The following is a 19,373-nucleotide window of genomic DNA, read 5'->3' as shown; positions in this document are numbered from 1 at the left end:
TGGATAAGAAACCCAACACTTTTTTAATGATAGTGATACAAGTAGATAGGACAAACTGTCTTTGAATTTATAATATACGATCGACTTTGATTGAAGAGAAGACCCAACCGTCACACGAGATGCTTTCTCAACAAATATTTTACTTTGGAATGGACAAGAAATATCCGATAAGCATTATGCATTGTCTCATAAGTCGGTATCAGTCTGCAAACAATCGATAGTAAAATGATGAGACAATGACGTCAAAAAGTTATTATCATAGATGGCATGTTATTATTCAGATGTCCAATTTGGTGTTTATTTGCCAATTCCATTACTCCATTTTAGACCCCTCTTGATCAATTCTTCATCTTAATATTTTTCTAATTTATTTTAATTTCGCCAAGATCGGTCGATAAATTTATAATAATATCAGCATACAAAATTCATATACTAAATGACAAAACAGATTGTGGGTTTACAGAAGTGGGCACCCTTCAACATTCGATGATATTTACCATACCTTATTTTCTAATATACACTTGGTGGCAATAGTAATCTTGACGTAGAAGTTCCTCACCCTTATTCACCTAAGTCATGTTTAGTGCGATGGAACTATTTCATGAAGAAAATGACTTGAATGATTAAGAATGATGTGATCAAAGTACTTAAAAAGAGTCACCGTACACAAGCCTCGCACGCGTATATCCCTAATGCCTCACCCAATCATGAAGTACAAAAACAATTCATCTATTGTCACGGATTATGAAGACATGGTCCTTTCATTTTATCATCACTATCTTTATCTTTATCTTTTTTATGGGGGTGCGTTTCACGGGCAGTTCTATACTCACATGGTCTGTCTCAATCCGAATTTTAAGTGATTCGAATACGTACGTGATCAACGGACCCCGCATCAATAATTTCAGTCTATAGACTCTCTCTGCACGAGGCTTGTTTTTAACGAAATATTGAATTTGCATAATTTACCATTAGAATTCAAGAATGTTGCTTGCATTACTTACAAAATGTATGAACATGAAATATTTTCATCATCCATAAAAAACAAAAATGTAAGCATAAATTATAGTCGAAAATGAAAATATTTTCTATTGGTTAATCATTACAAAGAATTATAATTAATTATTTTTAAAACATTTAATTTTGGGAAGGTCTTCAAATTGTTCAACCAAAATGAAAAATGGCTGGTCGATTCAAATGAGATCGCTCGAACCTTCAAGATCCATCTGAACGTACAGCACTACTGTGGTCCCATTAAAGCTGCATTAAATTATGCTATTTATTGTGAATTAAATTGAGCCAAATAAATAGCTATTATAGTACTCTCTTATATATATCTATGAGCTAAGAGCACAGTTTATTTCCCCTTCTTATTCATATTTTCCGACAAAAATTGGTGGCGAGTTATGAATTATTGAACCCGCATCTTCGACTAAAAGTTTATGTTGACAGTCGATCACTTCATTTAAAATAAGCATTGATCAATCCATTCGAATTTATTTCATATCTTCTTCCTTACACATTTTAGCATGTACTGTAGAATCTAAGTACGACTGTCGTTTTATAATACCATTTGCAACATTATTATCAAAAATGAGTTTTTTTTTTTGGCTCTACTTTTACTCACAATCCATAGCTCTGTACTATAAAATTTCCATTATTATAAATAATGTGCAAAATGGACCATCTAAACCAGGAGCCACCTTGTTGGGTCCGATTCTCGGGAGTTTCAGTCCAGTTTCAGTTCCAATTCCTAATAATGGGATCGGTGTCTAGGCGGTCCGATTCTCGATTTGAAGGGAGAATTAGACTGATTATATATACTTCTTTTTATTATTTTTATTTCTTCAAATAAATTAATGGGTTTAATTTATTATATTCGAGAAAATAAGAGCTTGTAATCGAATAATAAATTTCCATTCGTTTTACGGAAAGTAACTTTTGGGAAAACATTTTGCAGATTTTCTGATATTAGTTTCTCAGAAAATGAGCTAATTTAACTAAACATTTTTCGTTATTAGAAAAAAAAAACATCTTTAAAAGTGAGAAAAATATTTTTCAATTTTCAGAAATGAAAAACATTTTCCATAACTTCTTTCATCTCATCTTCTTTCACCATTCTCCTTTTTTTTTTAATGTTTTCTTTCTTTAATTAAGTTTTTAATTTTTTTTCTTTTTCCTTTTTTCTTCCTTTTGAGCCTTGCCATAGGCTAGCCTTACAGGCTTGTGGCGAGGCAAGTCAGGCTTTGCCTCGCCCAAGGTCGAGATCCGGTGAAGGCAAGGCTTGAGCTTGCTTGGATCTAGTAAGTTGCAGGCTTGCCGGCCTTGGCAAAGCTTGGGTTCGCTGATCCATAGTTGGTCAGTCACCGGGCAGTCAGCCATGGCCAAGTCATGTGGCGACGAAGGAAGGAAGAGGAGGGAGGAAGGAAAAGAAAAATGAAAAAAGAAAATGAAGGAAAAAAAAAAAGCAAAAATTTAAAATAATAAAAATTCGATCTTTCAAAAATAAAAATAATTAAAATTTGAATTTTAAAAAAATATATATAAATTAAATTTAAATTTTTTGGTTGATTAAAAAATTAAATTTTGATTTTTTTGGGTAATTTTTCAATGAAAAATATTTTCTACTCTCTATTTTTATGTTTCGGCCAAATACCAAAAAATGTGGCTATTTTATTGTAAAATGGTTTTTGGAAAATATTTTTCAAAAATATGATATTTTCACGAAACGAACACATAACTAATATATCTAGATGAAAGTATAGGATTTGTTGCGAGCTCTCAATTTGTTCATGATCATGTTTTAAACAATAGGATATTCGGATAAAAATATGAAAAGATATTAATCGGGCTGATTCCATTGAATCAAATTGGAATGGTAGTTCAATCTAATTCCCGGTCTTAGGGCCAATTGATCCAATATCGTTCTCACCTATCGAAAAAAAATATTGGTGGGGGAGAAACGTTATCCTAAAATCAAAAGAAGGGAAAGACTTTCTGTCTGCAATTTCGTATTAAGCTTCAGAACGGGAGAATCCAATACGAGGGGGAAGAGGTCAAAGGGGGCATCCCTTTCCTGTCCCCCTTGTGGGAATTCGTGTGCCGAACTGTGGAAAAAACGAAAGAGAGAAGGGAAAAAAAAAAAAAAAAACCAAACGCCCCCCTCGAATTTTGGTCTGCGTGGAACCCAAGTGCCCCAACCCAAAGGGACCTTCACGATCTCTCTCTCTCTCTCCTCTCTCTGTTTTCTTGCTCCTGGATTCACCTTTTCGGATCACCACATGACCAATTCCTGAAGTTCTCAACAACCCACCTTCTCTTTCTCTCTCTCCACGTATCGTTCTTGGTGGTGTTCTTTTCTTGCTTGCAAGGTTATGCCCCGTTGTTTCTTGATTGTTTGCATTTGCCTTTCTGGGATTCTTTTTTTTTTTTTGGCCTTTTCGTTCTCATTTCATATTGATCTTTTATCGGGTTTCTCTCCCTTCTTGGTCTCTCCTCACACAGATTCTCCCCACTGGCATAGCTTCGGCTGCTCCCTGGTGTTCTGTTAATCTCGAGAATCTTGTTTCCCCTCCCAGTTCAAGGTACGTCAGGCGTGTGACAGAGAGAGTTCGAATTGTGCCCGGCCCCGCAAAATTTGGTCTTTCTTGTTGCTGTGGATGAGCTGAATTGATGTCCTTGGCGGTTGGAGCAACTTCGAGTTCCAAGACCATGGGACACGAGCGTGATGAGAAGAACAGCGAGAGTGGAGAGAAAGCCGACGTTGGTGCAGACAGCAGAGCAAAGACACCCAAAATTGAGGAGAGTGCTGATGGTGACCCCGAGGGTAAGATTCACAAATCAGCGAGTGAGAGCTCCATTGGCGCCACTGAGGATGAGGAAGATGATGAGGGAAGGAAGCTTGAGTTGGGTCCTCAGTACACTCTTAAAGAACAGTTTGAGAAGGATAAGGTTTGTTTTTTTTCTTTTTCCCTTAAATGTTTCATTTGGCAGTCTGCATTCTCCATTTCTATAGTGCCCCTTTTGTTTGAATTGTGAGATGCTTTGTATTCTTTACGGGTATGATTTTTTTCTGATCTTTTGGTTTTCCCTTTATTTTGTGATGATTTCCTGTATCTAGGATGATGAGAGCTTGAGGAGATGGAAGGAACAGCTCCTGGGAAGTGTGGATTTGAATTCTGTTGGAGGTAATTGCTGAGGCAGCTTTTCTTGTTTAACGTTCAAATTCTCATCTATGCCACATAATTAGCCCAATTTCTGTTAATTTTTCCGTTCTCTTCTGTACTTCTTCCCAATTTTCCCCTTTCCTATTCCTCCATTTATGAACTACAATGCTTCTGTGGTCTTTGCACCTTTTGAATGTTTTCCAAAGTGCGGTACTTTGCCCATGTCTTTTTTTGCAGTTTAACTTAAAAGTTAAATCTTGAGATTCAAGTTTCTGCATTATGTTCTTAGGTTTTCCCCCTTCAAGTGCAATGGCTTCATGCCCATCTGTGTGTGCATTGCCCTAAATATAAAGCTTCTTTTTGTGTCTCTTGTATGCAATGTAGAAACTCTGGAAGCGGACGTCAAGATCCTGAGCCTTGCAATCAGATCTCCTGGGAGATCTGACATTGTTCTTTCTGTTCCCGAGAATGGAAAGCCAAAAGGTTTGTGGTTTACGTTGAAAGAAGGTAGTCGCTATAGCCTCAAATTCACATTTCAGGTCAGCAACAACATTGTCTCTGGTCTCAAGTACACTAATACTGTGTGGAAAACCGGTGTCAAAGGTAATTTTACTTTTCCGACTTCCATTGTCCTCCTTTCTTTTTAATTCTCAAAACCGTTTTCTTTAAATAGATTTCTTTCTCTTTGACTTGTTTTTGCAGTGGACAGCACCAAGGAGATGCTTGGAACATTTAGTCCACAGTCAGAGCCTTACACACATGAGATGCACGAAGAGACAACACCCTCTGGAATTTTCGCTAGAGGATCATACTCGGCTCGGAGCAAGGTTAGTTTGGCCTGATAAGTGTGCTTTGGCCGGCCTTTCATTTCTCCCTTTGATGCCTCACTACTAAAGGAATAATCAACCATTAATGGAGGCTATGTTTTGGTACTTGTCACTTGATCCTCAGTTTCTGAACATGCGAATGTATTTTGTGCTTCTGAAATGTGGGGACCCTACCAAATCTTTCACGGTAGAGTCGTCAACAAAAACTTTGCATTAATTCAGAATGTATAAGAACTGAACTTTGCTTCAGCAGATAGAGAATTTGAAAACTTCCTCTATTTATGTCACTTTCCTTCGGGATATGGATGGATTTTGTCTGGTCAAGTTAGTATAAATAATATAAGCAGGTGTCGGTGTTGCGTCATCTGCTTTTGCATAACAAGCAGTGTCGAATTTCAAATGGGTGGGCCTCCTTGTCCCTTTTCAAATTTTCTGATTTGAAATCTGATGCAGTTTTGTCTTTGTTTCCCTTGTTAACTTACCTCTCTTCTTTCCTCTCCAGTTTATCGACGATGACAACAAGTGCTACTTGGAGATCAACTACACCTTTGATATCCGGAAAGACTGGTAGTTAGAAGAAGAGTTATTTGTTCTGTCCACTTTTATTCGCACCGTGTTGCTTGTGTTTCAAGTTTGAGACTGGTAAAATTCAGTTTGTGTAATCTATTTCTGGTTGTAGGATGTCACTTTAAGTAATAAAGTGGGGATTTACATCAGAAAGGTGGTTCAGACAAGTAGAATTTAGAACCTACCCATCATTTTGTAGTTGTTCTTTCGTTAGAAAAATCGAGTTGGTTCATCTGAATATTCTTCTGTCTGCTCCGTTTGCCGTATCGCTTTACTTGTTGGAATATAGTTTACTCCTTTGAAAACTTGAGCCAAACAGTTGATTCTCTATGCGAGTGAAGGAAGAAGCAGTGCACAAATTAGACCATCTCCCATCTTGTTTTCTTTAACTTCGAAGTTGCAAAGTCCTGGGTTTATCTCTTAATTCACTTGGTGAGACCCCTCTGTATCTGTGTATTATAATCATTCAGTTAATCTTTTAAGGTGGTCCTCTTCCACTGCTCCTCTTTTTCTTTTCCTGATGATGACTCAGCAGGCATTATCATGTTCATTATGGATAGTTGAGAATGATTTAAAGTTGATAGGACCGAGAACTACTTTTGCCCACCCAATTTAGTTTGGAGGGATGTATGGTTCCTCAGCATTTATGTATGCACGCAGTATTTGCAAGCTCATTAATCACAGACAAAATCATTGTCAAAATTAGGAACAGAGCAGTTTTGGTCAAGCAATTGTGCTTATGAGAACTTTGGACAGCTCTGTTTACACAGGCTTTATACTCTGCAACTCTTGGATGCTTCTCAAGTCTCAACATAAATGGACTTAACTATTGGATTAAAATGTAACAGATCTTAACCGTTGAACAAATTTCAGCAAGGACGGCCATGAGTTTTTGCTTTCTAATCTAATGGTAAAATTTATGGAGGCACGATGCTCGGGAAGAGAATTACATTTTGACCCAAGTTTTAGGATTTGTGGCAAGTTACCCCTTGACATTTCAACTTTGCAATTTGCCCTTGACTTTTTGAAATTGAAGTTAACTCTGGCCAAAATTCACATCATTGCATGTGACTAGTTATGGAAGACAAACTAGTCATATATTATCCATTTGTGTTAAAAGAAATATAAGGACTACTCACAAATATATTTCAAAACCATATATCAATTTACATTTAGTATTGATTCCAATTAGATTTTCATTAGAATTCAAGTTATACGTTCTCACATACAATAAACTTCTAAATTATTCTTTTATTATTTGTATGATGAATTTGTCTTCTGCAATTAGTCACATGCTATTGTCATGGGCCGATCGATTAGGATGGTGACCGTGTGATGACTCAAGTACTTTTTGGACCAAGCGATCGCACACTCGCTCGTTTCACCCGGATCGTAGAGTGAGAAAGTTTTTAGAAAGAGAAGTTTTGGAAAGAAATTAGCATTGATACTATTGAAATGGTTGGATGGATACAAATGAGGGGAATAACACCCCTTATTATACTAGAGACTCTCAGATTACATCCATTGATCGGCTTTCCATCTGGGGGACAAAATCGCACCATCATATCTACCAACTACGACACTTATGAGAGGAGATTTTTAAAATTTGGCGTAATGACCGTATCGCCCGCCCTTGGAAAGTTCTAAAAGAAGTCTTGTCGGGAATCCTAGCGATCGCAGGAGCTCCGTAGCAAGGTACGGCCCTTTAGTTACAGAAACCTCTTGGTCGTGACACTATCATGTGGTCAAAGCTCCAAGCAAAATTTTGGCCAAAGTCAATGCCATGGGATGCACTGCAACCAAATTATGATTCGGGGGCTAAATTGCAAAACATGATGAGGCGATTTGCAAAAACGCAAAAACCTTGGGGGGCAAAATGTGAATTTGCCCGTGGCAGGAGGGACTATGAACTGACCCAAAGCAATCAAAGCATACGCTTTCATGAGTGTGCCCAGCCAGATAAAGCAAAAGAGAAGTCCCCCATCGCTTGCTTCTGGCTCCACTTTCCAAAACAAAATCCCATCTGAGAAGGAAAGAAAGGCAGATTCCATGGCGAGAAAGTCAACACTTTTGGACCCATGTTTGGTGCACTGTCAAGTGCTTGTCCGAGGGAACTGCTTTCAATGATGATCCTACTGCTGTGGCGCGATTGCGGCTTCGCACTTCGTGAAGTATCGGGTCTGGGATTCGATGAAGGTGGAGCTTCCTTTCGCAGCCTCGAGTCTAGACGTGGATGTCATGATGTATTCTGGAATTGGAGATTAGAGATTAAGTCAATCTGGTAGATGAACACTGGTTCAGATGCGCTTTTCCTATCTCCCATTCTCTCCAGAGCACCACCTAAAGTGCTTTTAAGGAGCTTAAGCAACTTAAACCTTGTAAATGGTCAAAGAAGCCAAATGGGCCTTGCTAAAGAAGAATGGTAGGTGTGCTAATTGGACATGGTAACTGAGCAGGACCATCTGGTTTACCCAAGGAATAACCAGATATCTGCTATAAACTAGAAGTTGCCATGTAGTGCGATAGACACAAATTTGCAGTCGAGTACGATTGATGTCCTCAAGAGATTGTATCTAGCTAAGTTCAATGCATGAACAAGGACCGGTTTGACAGACAAGGACTAACAAACGAGTTTTTGGGCGAACCCGACATCTCATGGAGATTGGAGAATTTAAATGGAACAATCTTCTCTTCATTTTCCCCTTGTTGAATAGGGGAAGATTTTCCTGTCTTTTAAGTGTTTACAAACTCATCCTGCCCATAACCACCAAAAAAACTAACAGTTGAAATATACTCGAGTAATCAGCTTCTGAGAACTATCCGGAACTTGACTGGACAGGCGTTTCATCAGCCATCAGCAGTTCCACGTCTTGGATGCTTCTCCTCAGGGCACATTCCATCATGGGGTTCTGTAAAGCTCACATGAATGTGCAAACCCTATAGAGCAAATTTTTTATATCACTGGCCAAAGGTAAAGGCTCCGCTTTCCGAAACAATCCAATTTCCAGGATAAAATCAACACTGTTATGGTTGGTGTGAAGTCAAATGCTTATAAGATGTGATCATAAACAGCCCATTTGCTTTAACTACAGGATACCTATCATCTGAGACGTTCCTCTTGTGAAGGGGGAGCTTTTTCAAATCGAGATACCTTGCACAAACTCTCAGTGCAAAAACCAGCTTCATGTGAGGCCAATAATACATCGGAACCAACATGATCCATGAGTCCTGAGTAGTGATGTCTCGTGCTCATACAAGTTGGACTCATGCTGCAACCTTTTGCAGCCTGATTTGATGAACTGAGACATACTTGTATTTGTGTTTGACCATACATAGTACCAGAACGTGCTCTTAACGTGCTATTATGCCAGTGGTAGCCAAAGTAATAGCCAAAGTAAAGTTGCAGGCTCTGGATCCATCTCCAACAATAGCATCATCTATTCTGATCATTCGAGGGAAAGAAAAACTAAGATGGGCTCTATATCATCATACTGATATATATCAAGCCTTCAAGAATCGGTGTTCTTGAACATTACCTTACTTTGCCCTGAATGTCCCCAATTTATCCTGGGTTTAACCTGCTTCTGGGTAAAGTATGTTCCTCTTCAATTTCATGCTATAATCGTGCGACAGTGGATAGTCATAGAAAGAGAAGGAGAAGTGGCAGACGACAAGGAGCTCGCTCTAGATTCAAAGAGGGCAAGAGTGCTTCATCAACCATCCCCATCACCATTCAGTACAAGCTTGTCAAAAGTCTGATCACAAGATAGCTGATTATGACGAGGAGATCAAGAAGATGGCAATTGAAAGAGAGGATGTTTTGCTGAGAAACCAAAGGGACCGCCAGTATCACCAACAGCCGGTGGCCAGGTGCTTATGGTAGATTAGTAGTGTGGCGCGGTTTGAGACGTTGCAATGTTAAACTATACCAATCAAAGGGCAGGTCCAAATGTCATGAGGTTGGCTCAAATTGCTGATTCGCTAAACATACATCCTCACAAGTTTCTGCAGGAAGTTACGTCACGCAAACCTGCCAAGTTCATGTCGCAGCTTCACAAGACTTTGCAATTGGATTTGGGACTTCAAAGTGAGAGAGTGCTTTCTGGTATCCCATCTTATTCCAACTCACACGTGCTGATGGTTTTACATTGCTTCTGATCGCTATTTGGCGTGCAAAATCCACCTTGTCTAGACTCTTATTTGCTTGTAGAAGAGCGAGAGCGAGATGGAGGCCGTGAAAAAGCTATGCCCGAGGTACGGAATAAAATTGGTTCAACCAAAATGTCCCTCAAATTACAGTGGATGTTGAAGCTGAAGCTAATAATACAGTAACTGCTTGCTATTCTGCATTACCACAGGTTAGCCACGATTCGCAAGGACAATTTAGCCTGATTCTCACATTTGTCGATAGCAATTTATGTAGAACAACGCCCTGTTCCTCTCTAAGAAGAAATTTGATGCTGAGAGGCTGAAGCCGCACTGGTAAATTCAAGGAGGAGGTACACCGTGTAACCAAAACCGTGCCAGAAACAGCTTTTCTCCACAAAGCGCGTTCTCAGGGATTCTGATATATCCAGTAATTTAATTAATCGTGCATTGGTGTTGATTGAACTTAAAGGTACGTCTCTATTCTTAATATGTTCTGCACTAAGATTCCTTTCTAGAATTTCGAGTTCGAGGATCGAATGGAGTGGTCAATATTGTTCATGATGGTAAACCTGGTGAAGGGCCATGCGGGGCGACTGAGTACAGAGGAAGTCAGATGAAGCCAATGACATTTTCCATTTTTCTTACGCAATCTCTTTTCAATACTTAAGAGTGACCCAACGGAGTGAACCAATCACAATGAACAGAATAGATTGTTTTTAATCTTTTGGGTTAATACAAGAAAAAAAACCCCAAACTAGTATACTTATAATAAATTTATCCAAGTTAATTTTTTGACTATCAAAAACCCAAAATTAGTACACTTTTGACAAATTTACCTTATTTTACCCTCTATTAATTTTCATTAAATTTTACTGTCAATTGTTGGGTTGGATGATATGTGATAATTGATTGGTATACCAATTTAAGATTTTACTTGTTATAAATGTATCAATTTGGGATTTACCACCGCATGGTGGCCCAGTTTGGATAAGAGCTCTATTGATCATTCTCTAAAGGAGTTTGAAACCCAAAGGAGGCATTTGGTGTCTTAAGTGGGATGTCGGGGGTAGTGGGTCCTTCGCTAGTGTCCCATCGGGTTTGCTCTAGGCCGTGGCCGGCCGACGGGGTTCCCTGGGTCATCAAAAGAAATATGTATCAATTTGAGATTTTTGGGGTTAAAAAATTTAGTCTAGGATAAATATGACACAAGTTTACCGATTTTGGGTTTTGTGGTCACTAGGAGTAAATAAGTGTGCCGGTTTGAGATTTTTCGTGATGTTAACCCTAATCTTTCTGACGAGTTTATGTGAGCCAAGACATCATAAATTTGTGCTTGAGTCAAGTATTAGCGATCATATTTTTCAAGTGAAGTTAATTTTTGAGATATTTGAGTTATCATGACACAAATGATCGATAGATAAATTATAAATTTTTGTGCTTGATCATGCTCGAGTCCAGCATTGGGTATTTATAAAATTTTGGTGAAGTTAATATTGATCAATATATAAATATATATGGAAAAATGAGACAAATGACCGATAGAATTACCAAAAAAACTCTTAATCTATTATGATTATACCGATATAGTTATAAAACATTTTTTGTGAATTAAATTCTAAATGTCTTGCATTTGTGCTAATTCATTCATTTGGCCAATTTTAGCCAAAATTGTTGACATTGACACCAATCATCATATTTGACGCGGCTGATGCCAAAATGGATAATTTTTAATTATATTTAATTTTTTTTTTAATTTTAAAAAATTCTTGGTTGGGTGAGGCTAGCCATCTTCAGTGGCCAACAAGGTCAATTTGGCTAGAAAAGAAAAAAAAATCGTAAAGTATAATTTGTGATCTCATATCACATGATAGATTTAACGTTTCAAAAATTTGGAAACGATGACTTTATGGTAGGTTCCAAAGTCTGGGATTATACCCACCATCCAATCTTGACCCTACCATGTGGAGGTAGCCCCTTAGAAAGATAGAGGGTCCATGAAGTACTTAAATAAAAATAATTGTACTGAATTAAGTATCATTTTTTTTTTGTTATGTATGAAATGATAGGAAGAAAGGTATATATTATTATATCTGAGGTTGGAATAAACATGTACCTTATTATCAAGGCGCCAATGTTTTTATGGGTGAATATTCATTTAAAAAAAATCAAAAAAAGTAGAATAGTAAAGTGTACCTTAAAACATGCGCAAATGACAAGTTCCAAATAATCTCAAACCTAGACAAGGTAGGTTTAAGATTCTAAAAGTTTGAAATTAATGCACAAGGTAGGTGTAAGATTCTAAAGGTTTGAAATTAATGTTTACATGGTAAATTTCATGGTCCTGAAACCCACGCACCCTAATCTAGGCAGCCGGGTTGCATCACTGTCGATGAAACCTAAAGTTCCATCTTGATCTGCCACTAAAACTATGGGCCAGCAAAATTTCCAGTCAAAAATTTCGAGCTCGACTATTAAAACGCAAGTGTCCACATTGCTGATGATTAAAAACCTGGCGAAGGGTCGCAAAGGGCATCCGAGTGCAGAGAAAGTCAGATGTAAAAACTAGTATATAATTGCATGTTCATCTTTTAAGGCCTGGTTTTCTAGGAAAATGACGCTTGGATCCACCATCGCATGTTGGTTCGACAAATTGGACTTTCTTCTTGGTGGGTTTGTGTTGACCGTTGACTTGGGAAGGGGAAGTGTTGTTTCCGGCTTGATCGCCCCTTTTTTTCTCCCTTTGTATTTTAGAAAATGCCGTAGAATATAGCTCACCAAACATACGTCCAAAAGAAAGGTTGATTCGTCTTGAGCTTTTATTGACCTTGGTTAGAAATCAACAGGAAAATTGTTCACTCAGTTCTAAGATTAAAAAAATTACCAAAATAGTCTTAAATTTATTGTAATTTTTTCAATTCAATCATAAACATTTTTTTTAGAGTTAATACCCTAAAAAATCTTAAACTGGTATACATATGATAAATTTATCATAAACTAATTTTTTTATCGCAAAAAACCTTAAACCAATACATATTTGACAAATTTATCCCAAACTTATGTTAATTTTTATTAAATTTTACTGTCAAATTATTAAGTTGAATGATACGCGATAATTGACTGATGTATCAGTTTGGAATTTTACTTTTTATTTATTACAATTATGTGATTTTTCGTAATATTAATCCAATTTAACAAATGATATATTTGTCACGAATGTACTAGTTTGAAGTTTTTGGCAGTCAAATAAATTAGTTTGTGGTAAAATTGTCACAAGTGTACCGATTTGAGATTTTTTATGATCAATTAAGGTAAATTTGTCATAAGTATACCAATTTGGGGTTTTTTTATAGTTAAAAAAATAGTTTAAGATAAATTTGTCACATGTGCACTAATTTGGGATTTTTTTAGGATATTAACCTTTTTTTTTTTTTTTATCAATTCAGCTCTAAACATTTTGTAGTACAAATTCGGTTTATCCAACTAATTTTGGCCGAATTGCATTTATGTGGATGACGATTGACACTAATGTGTCAATTTTTAATTTTTTTTTCTCTTTGACTTTTTTGTTATCCGCCAAAGGAAGAAGGTTAGAAAAAACAAAAAAGGAAAACAAATTAAAAAATTGGCACGTTAATGTTGGCCGGACGATCGGCCTAGTTGGTGCTACATCAGTGCCACTAGATGAAAATTAGTTGAATGGATTAAATTGGCAGAAACGTAAAATGTTTATTATTGAATTAAAAAAATTACAATAACTTTAGAAATGTTTTGATAATTTTTCCTTTAAGATTAAATTGAAAATTTGTGCAAAAAGTTTAAGATTAAGTTAGCAAAATTTAACCATTGGGGCAAACCCCAATGGCCACTCTTCTAATATGAAAGGGGAAGGTAGGGGTTCAAATTCCCACATTTTCGGAGGTTGAGGTGGAGACAATTTAGTTTCAGTAGTGGATTTCGACTCCATACCCTGCAAGGAAGTAGGGCAAAAATCTGAGAATGTGAGTTAGAGTAGGGATATAGTAGGATTGAAAAAAAAAGTTAACAAAATTTAACAAATTTATGATTGAATTTATATATATATATAAATAATAGATTTAAAATTGATCGCAGATTTTTCCTAACATTGACTTAAAACCCCAGAAAAGTCAGTTCCTAAGGTACAAGCACTGTTTCCGAGGATGACAGCCGTGAAACACTATTGATATTCACGGGAGATTAACGTCTCCAGGAACAAGGCGTGAACACCGGGAAGACAAAATCCCAACGCGTTGCAATGGGGGAGGTCAGCACACCCGTCACGGTAAATAATTACTTGTTAGCTAGTACTCATGGACTAAGATCGGCAGACGCAATTTTGCCCAAACAAAAAGTAATTCCTGACCAAGTTTATCCGTGAAAAAAATGTTTATTGGGTATAGTACAACGAAATTAAAAATCTGACCTATGGCCATGCTTGGCCGCGATCCCTAATCGATCCATGGTCATGATCATCAGCCACAAACGAGTGAACGTTTAACCAAACGGGCTATACTTAAGACCGATAGGAAACTTACCGGTACCACATTAATTCCCCTCGAATTGACATTTGTCCGATCTAATATCTCCGTATATTGCAATGATCCGTGCCGGAAGGCACAGGGGATCCCGCCGAAAAAAATGTGGCTCAGCCTCTTTCACACCAATCCCAACCCAATTTCACCACATTTATCTATCTACCAATATATGAAAGCCTTCATTAAACACTCGAAGACATTGGGGTCCATATAGGAGCAAAGACTAGAGTGTACCATCATCTATCCTTCCAATTAGCTCTCTTTCCTTGGCTTTCACCAAGAAAGAGCTCCAACCTTTCAAGAGCCCACCTCACTTGGCGTTTGTACTCAACCTTCCTTTTCAAGAAAATGGACCAGGGAAGCGAGGTGCACAACTTCATCGAGGTGTGGCTCTCGGTCTTCGCCGCCCTCGGCTACTGCTACGCCATCGGCAAGATCGCCGGCAAAGGCGTGCCGCGGCTCGTCGCCATCCTCCCGGTCGTCGGCCTCTTCCTCGTCCTCCCTCTCGGCCTCCACTCCATACACCTCGGCGGCAGCACGGCCTTCTTCATCGCCTGGCTCGCAAACTTCAAGCTCCTGCTCTTCGCCTTCGGCCGGGGCCCCCTGGCCTCCGACCCCTCCATCTCCCTCCCCCGGTTCATCGCCCTGGCCTGCCTGCCCATCAAGATCCAGCCCGCCCGCCGCACCGACCCGTCGCCGGAAACCGCCTCGAGAAGCCAAGAAAACGCCGACCCAATTCAGAACGGCCGGGATAAACAAAACCCAACTCCTCAAAAGCCCCAAAAGGGCCACAAATCGGCCATCAATTACGGCATCAAGATCCTTCTTCTGGCGACCATTCTCCGCATCTACGACTATAGCGACCGCCTCCCGCAGAAGGTCGTCTGGTTCCTCTACATCCTCCACATTTACATCTGCCTCGAGATCATATTGGTCGCCGTGGCTGTCGCGGCCCGCGCCACGCTCGGCTTCGAGCTGGAGCCGCAGTTCGACGAGCCGTACCTCTCCACCTCGCTCCAGGACTTCTGGGGGCGGCGGTGGAACATCATGGTCACCCGCATCCTCCGCCCGACCGTGTACGAACCCCTCCTCGCGTGGGCCTCGCGCGCCGTCGGGCGGAGGTACGCGGCGCTGCCGGCGGTGCTGGGGACGTTCGCGGTGTCGGCCCTGATGCACGAGCTCATCTTCTACTACCTGGGGCGCGTCCCGCCCAACTGGGAGATCACGTGGTTCTTCCTCTTCCACGGGGTGTGCCTGATGGTGGAGATCGCCGCGAAGAAGGAGCTCAAACTGGGCCTGCGGCTGCCGAGGCCGGCGGCGGCGGCGCTGACGGTGGGGTTCGTGATGTTGACGGCGTTCTGGTGGTTCCTGCCGCCGCTGCTCCGGTGCAGGGCGGACGAGAGGGCGTTCGAGGAGTACGCGGCGGTGGGCGCGTTGGTGAGGGACGTCGTCGGGAGAGGGCTGAGCTTCACCTTGGGAGGAGCTTTCAACGCATCGTCACCAGCGAAACTCTAACCGGCGTCGTTTCCATGACCAGACAGGAGAACAGAGAGCATCCAATGGCGTCTACGAATCGTCGTCAACCTTTCATCTGTACCACAAAAATATACAGAAATTTAGAACATTTCTCTTTTTGGGATGAGATACGAAGTTGGCCTGTTGCGGTGTTTTCTTTTATTTATTAAAATTTAACATAAGTTTAATAATTTCAAGTTAAACCGATGCGTGCATCATGCATGGTGTAAGATTTAATTATAAGGTTTTATCACTGATTGATAGTGAAAATGGTAATTCAAAATGGGTCTACGGAACTTCCACGAATTCCATATCTTCCTCCTTTAATAAACATTTTCTATTTTTCGCGCACACATTTTTGTGTGCCTATTTTTGGGGACACCTAATGAAAGTAAATGCGCCAAAAGTCATCGTTGCTTTACAATAAATATAAAACTAGAGAAAGACAACTTATATCTAATAAATTGAGCGACATTCTAATGTATCCTTTTCAATTAATTGCCGTCAAAATTCAACGCACTATCCACAGTTTCCACGAGCAATTAATCGTTAGGGCTTTAATTTCACATAAAAGTTTAAAACTACAATTGTAAAATCAGAAAATTTAAATTTAAATTGACGTCCATTCGATATTTAGACTAGCTTTAGTACTGATTTGATAATTATGCCCCTTTTTTTTAACCTTTGCCAAGAAATTTCAGGTGATGTGGCGGGCTTCATTAGTCAAACTCAAGGAATTTGGGCACCAAAAGAGGTTAGGAAAAGGAATTGAAATAAATATGAAGATACGAAACTGTGGACAATCCTAGTCAAGGCAAACTAGTAATTGCATGATTAGTTCATTAAGGGTGCGTTTGTTTGCATTTTGTTTAAAAATTGTTCCGGGGAAGAAATAGAAAAAAGTGTTTGTTAGGAAACAATTTTTGAACAAAAAACGCGTTTGGTAAACTTGTTCCGAGAATAAAAATAAATAGAAACACGTTTGGTAAATTTGTATAATTTTTTTATTTCTTTTATTTTTTCTATTTTTTATATTTTTCCTTTTTTTTTTTTTTTTTTTTTCTTCTTTTGGTGGTCACCAGGCCTCGGCCATGGCCGGCGACCGCCGACAAGGGCGGCGGCCTCGCCCGGCGGCCGGCGAGGCGTGGCCTCGCCGGCCACCGCAAGCAACGCCAGGCTCGCCCCCAGATCCGGCGAGGCCGAGCCTCGCCGACCACCGGGCGAGCTCGCCTCGCCGGATCTGGGTAAGATCGAGCTCGCCCAGGCCGGCGCGAGGTTGGCCTCGCCTTGGCTGGGCGAGCTCGAGCTCGCCCAGCTACGGCGAGCCTCGGCCTCGCCGGGGGACAAGTGAGGGGGCCGGTGAGCCTCGCCGTGGCCGGGCGAGGCCGCAGGCCCTCGTCGGCCGGTCGCCGGCCATAGCCGAGGCGGCGACCGGCGAAAGAAAAAAAGAAGAAGAAAATAGAAAGTGTTTCTTAGATGTGTTTCTTATTTATTTTTTTTTTTGTTTACGTGAACAAAAGAACAAAAAATGAACAAAACGCACCCAAACGCATTGCCTTTTTGTTTTAGGAAGAAAAAAAAAACAGAAAAAGTGTTTAAAAACAGAAAAAAAAAAAATACAAACAAACAGAGCCTAAGTATCTATGAATGATACATCATGTAGCACGTGAATGTCTAATCGTTGCTTTCTAAGTTTGAAGTGGCACGAGTCATGATCAGTGGATGAAGAGTCAATGATGCGATGGTTGTTTAAACTTTAAAATCTATTGAAATAATTATCCAAAAAGTCCCTCACATATCATAAGGTGGTCAATTTAGTTAAAGATTTTTAAAATTGATTAATTGAATCATAAATCTTTGGATGATTTGTTAATTTGACCTTAATGGCTAATTTTGATAGAAAATTGATAACATGAAGATCGCCGTCCTATGTGGAATAGCCGGTTGGCATTGATAGTTTTTACAAAATTTTCAAAATTTTTAAAATTTGTAATAAGCTTCTTATTTTTTGTCTGTTTTTATTTTAATTTTATTGATCTTCTTCCATGAAGGTCTGGCGGAGGTTTGGCAAAGGTTATGGAAAAGATTTAGAAATAAATTGATTAAATTTAAAAAAAATTTAAAACTAAATTGGGTTAACGTATAATAGGCTTAACATTTTCTGGATCGTTTGAAAATGATATAACTTTCGGTCCAATGAATGGTACGCTCACGAGCACTATAGTCAACGAGTGCACGAAATATAAAGTAGAGTCCAGCTTGGAGTGCCACGAAATTTGGACGATCTTGCACGTTTTGAAAGACCAATGTTTTTTTTTTTTTGCTCAAAAAAAAAAAAAAAAGACCAATGTTTTTGTCGAGCAGTACTCGCCAGTTCATTCCACAAAACCATCAAATCGAATCAATTCCTAATCATACGGTCGAATGCTTATTGAAACCCTACTTTATGCTTGACTCTATCCTCCGGTGCAATTATCATGACCCTCACCCTTTCCCTAATAATATGATAAAATTACTTGCGTTTGGTTATGCACTTGACATATTTTATTTTAATTATTTATTGCTTGCAAAAGAGATTAATTCACTTGATACCGTTATTGATTGGAATAAGTCAAATAAGTTGCAAAGTAAAACCCTAATCCTCATCTCTACTTCTTTATAGACTCATTAGTCTCCGGAACTTTCTCGATATATAGCGACTTGACATTTAGTCTTTATAACCCTAATTCGTTTAACGCATGGTTGCCGGCCAAACCCTAACCTGCATCCATTTCCATGATCAGACGGAACAGAGAGCATCCAATGGCATCTAGGAATCGTCATCTACCTTTCTTCTGTACAACAAAAATTTACAGAAATTTAGAACTATTTTTTATTTTTATTTTTGGTGATATATGAGGTTGGCCTGTTGAGGCATTTTATTTATTTATTTATGAAACTTCACATCAGTTTAATAACTTCAAATTAAACCGATGCCTGCATGTTGTAAGAGTTAATAATAAGGTTTTATCACTAATAAATCAAAAAGGTAATTCAAAAGGGTCCGCGCAACTTCCACAAATTCCATATTATCCTCCCTTAATAAACTTTTTTCTATTTTTCGGGCACACATTTTTGTCTGCCTATTTTTGAGTCATCATTGCTTTACAATAAATATGAAACTAAAGAAAGGCAACATATATCTAATAAAAGAAGCGAAATTCCAATGAACTTTTTCCTATCCATTGCCGTCGAAATTCGACACACCATCAGCGATTTCCAAGAGCCATTAGTTGGTAGCACTAAACTTTCGCCTAAAAGTTCAAAATTACATGTATATAATGAAAAAATTAATAAATGCAATGATGTCCATTTGATAAATTTAAGATGAATTTAGGACTGATTCGATAATTATGTCCCTTTCTTTCTTTTTTCTTTTTTTTTTATGGTTTTTCGAGAAACTTCAAGCGATGTGGCAGGCTCGATTAGTCAAAATCAAGGAAGTCGGACTTGAAAAGAGGTTGGAAAAAGGAATTGAAATAAATATGAAAATATGAAACTGTAAACAAACCCAGTCAAGACAAACTTGGTGGTTGCATGGTTAGTTCATTGAATAC

At 38.9% G+C, this 19,373-nt stretch overlaps 2 protein-coding genes across 2 annotated transcripts; both read left to right on the top strand.

Annotated features, from left to right (window-relative positions):
• The first annotated feature begins 3,059 nt into the window (after nucleotides 1–3,059).
• Nucleotides 3,060–5,800, top strand: LOC104445637 (rho GDP-dissociation inhibitor 1). The gene is made up of 6 exons (XM_010059541.3): nucleotides 3,060–3,371; nucleotides 3,505–3,951; nucleotides 4,121–4,187; nucleotides 4,551–4,769; nucleotides 4,869–4,993; nucleotides 5,496–5,800. Exons 2-6 carry the CDS (start codon nucleotides 3,673–3,675, stop codon nucleotides 5,562–5,564), a joined length of 759 nt encoding a protein of 252 aa, XP_010057843.1. The 5' UTR covers nucleotides 3,060–3,371; nucleotides 3,505–3,672; the 3' UTR covers nucleotides 5,565–5,800.
• An 8,593-nt stretch (nucleotides 5,801–14,393) lies between these two features.
• On the top strand, nucleotides 14,394–15,980 carry LOC104441505 (acyl-CoA--sterol O-acyltransferase 1). The gene has a single exon (XM_010054664.3). It carries the CDS (start codon nucleotides 14,611–14,613, stop codon nucleotides 15,775–15,777), a length of 1,167 nt encoding a protein of 388 aa, XP_010052966.2. The 5' UTR covers nucleotides 14,394–14,610; the 3' UTR covers nucleotides 15,778–15,980.
• The last annotated feature ends 3,393 nt before the right edge of the window (nucleotides 15,981–19,373 follow it).

Source organism: Eucalyptus grandis, chromosome 5 (genome assembly GCF_016545825.1).
Source record: "Eucalyptus grandis isolate ANBG69807.140 chromosome 5, ASM1654582v1, whole genome shotgun sequence".
Taxonomy (NCBI): Eukaryota; Viridiplantae; Streptophyta; class Magnoliopsida; order Myrtales; family Myrtaceae; genus Eucalyptus; species Eucalyptus grandis.
The sequence above is the reverse complement of the archived record's forward strand: the minus strand, read 5'-3'. Positions and strand labels throughout refer to the sequence as shown.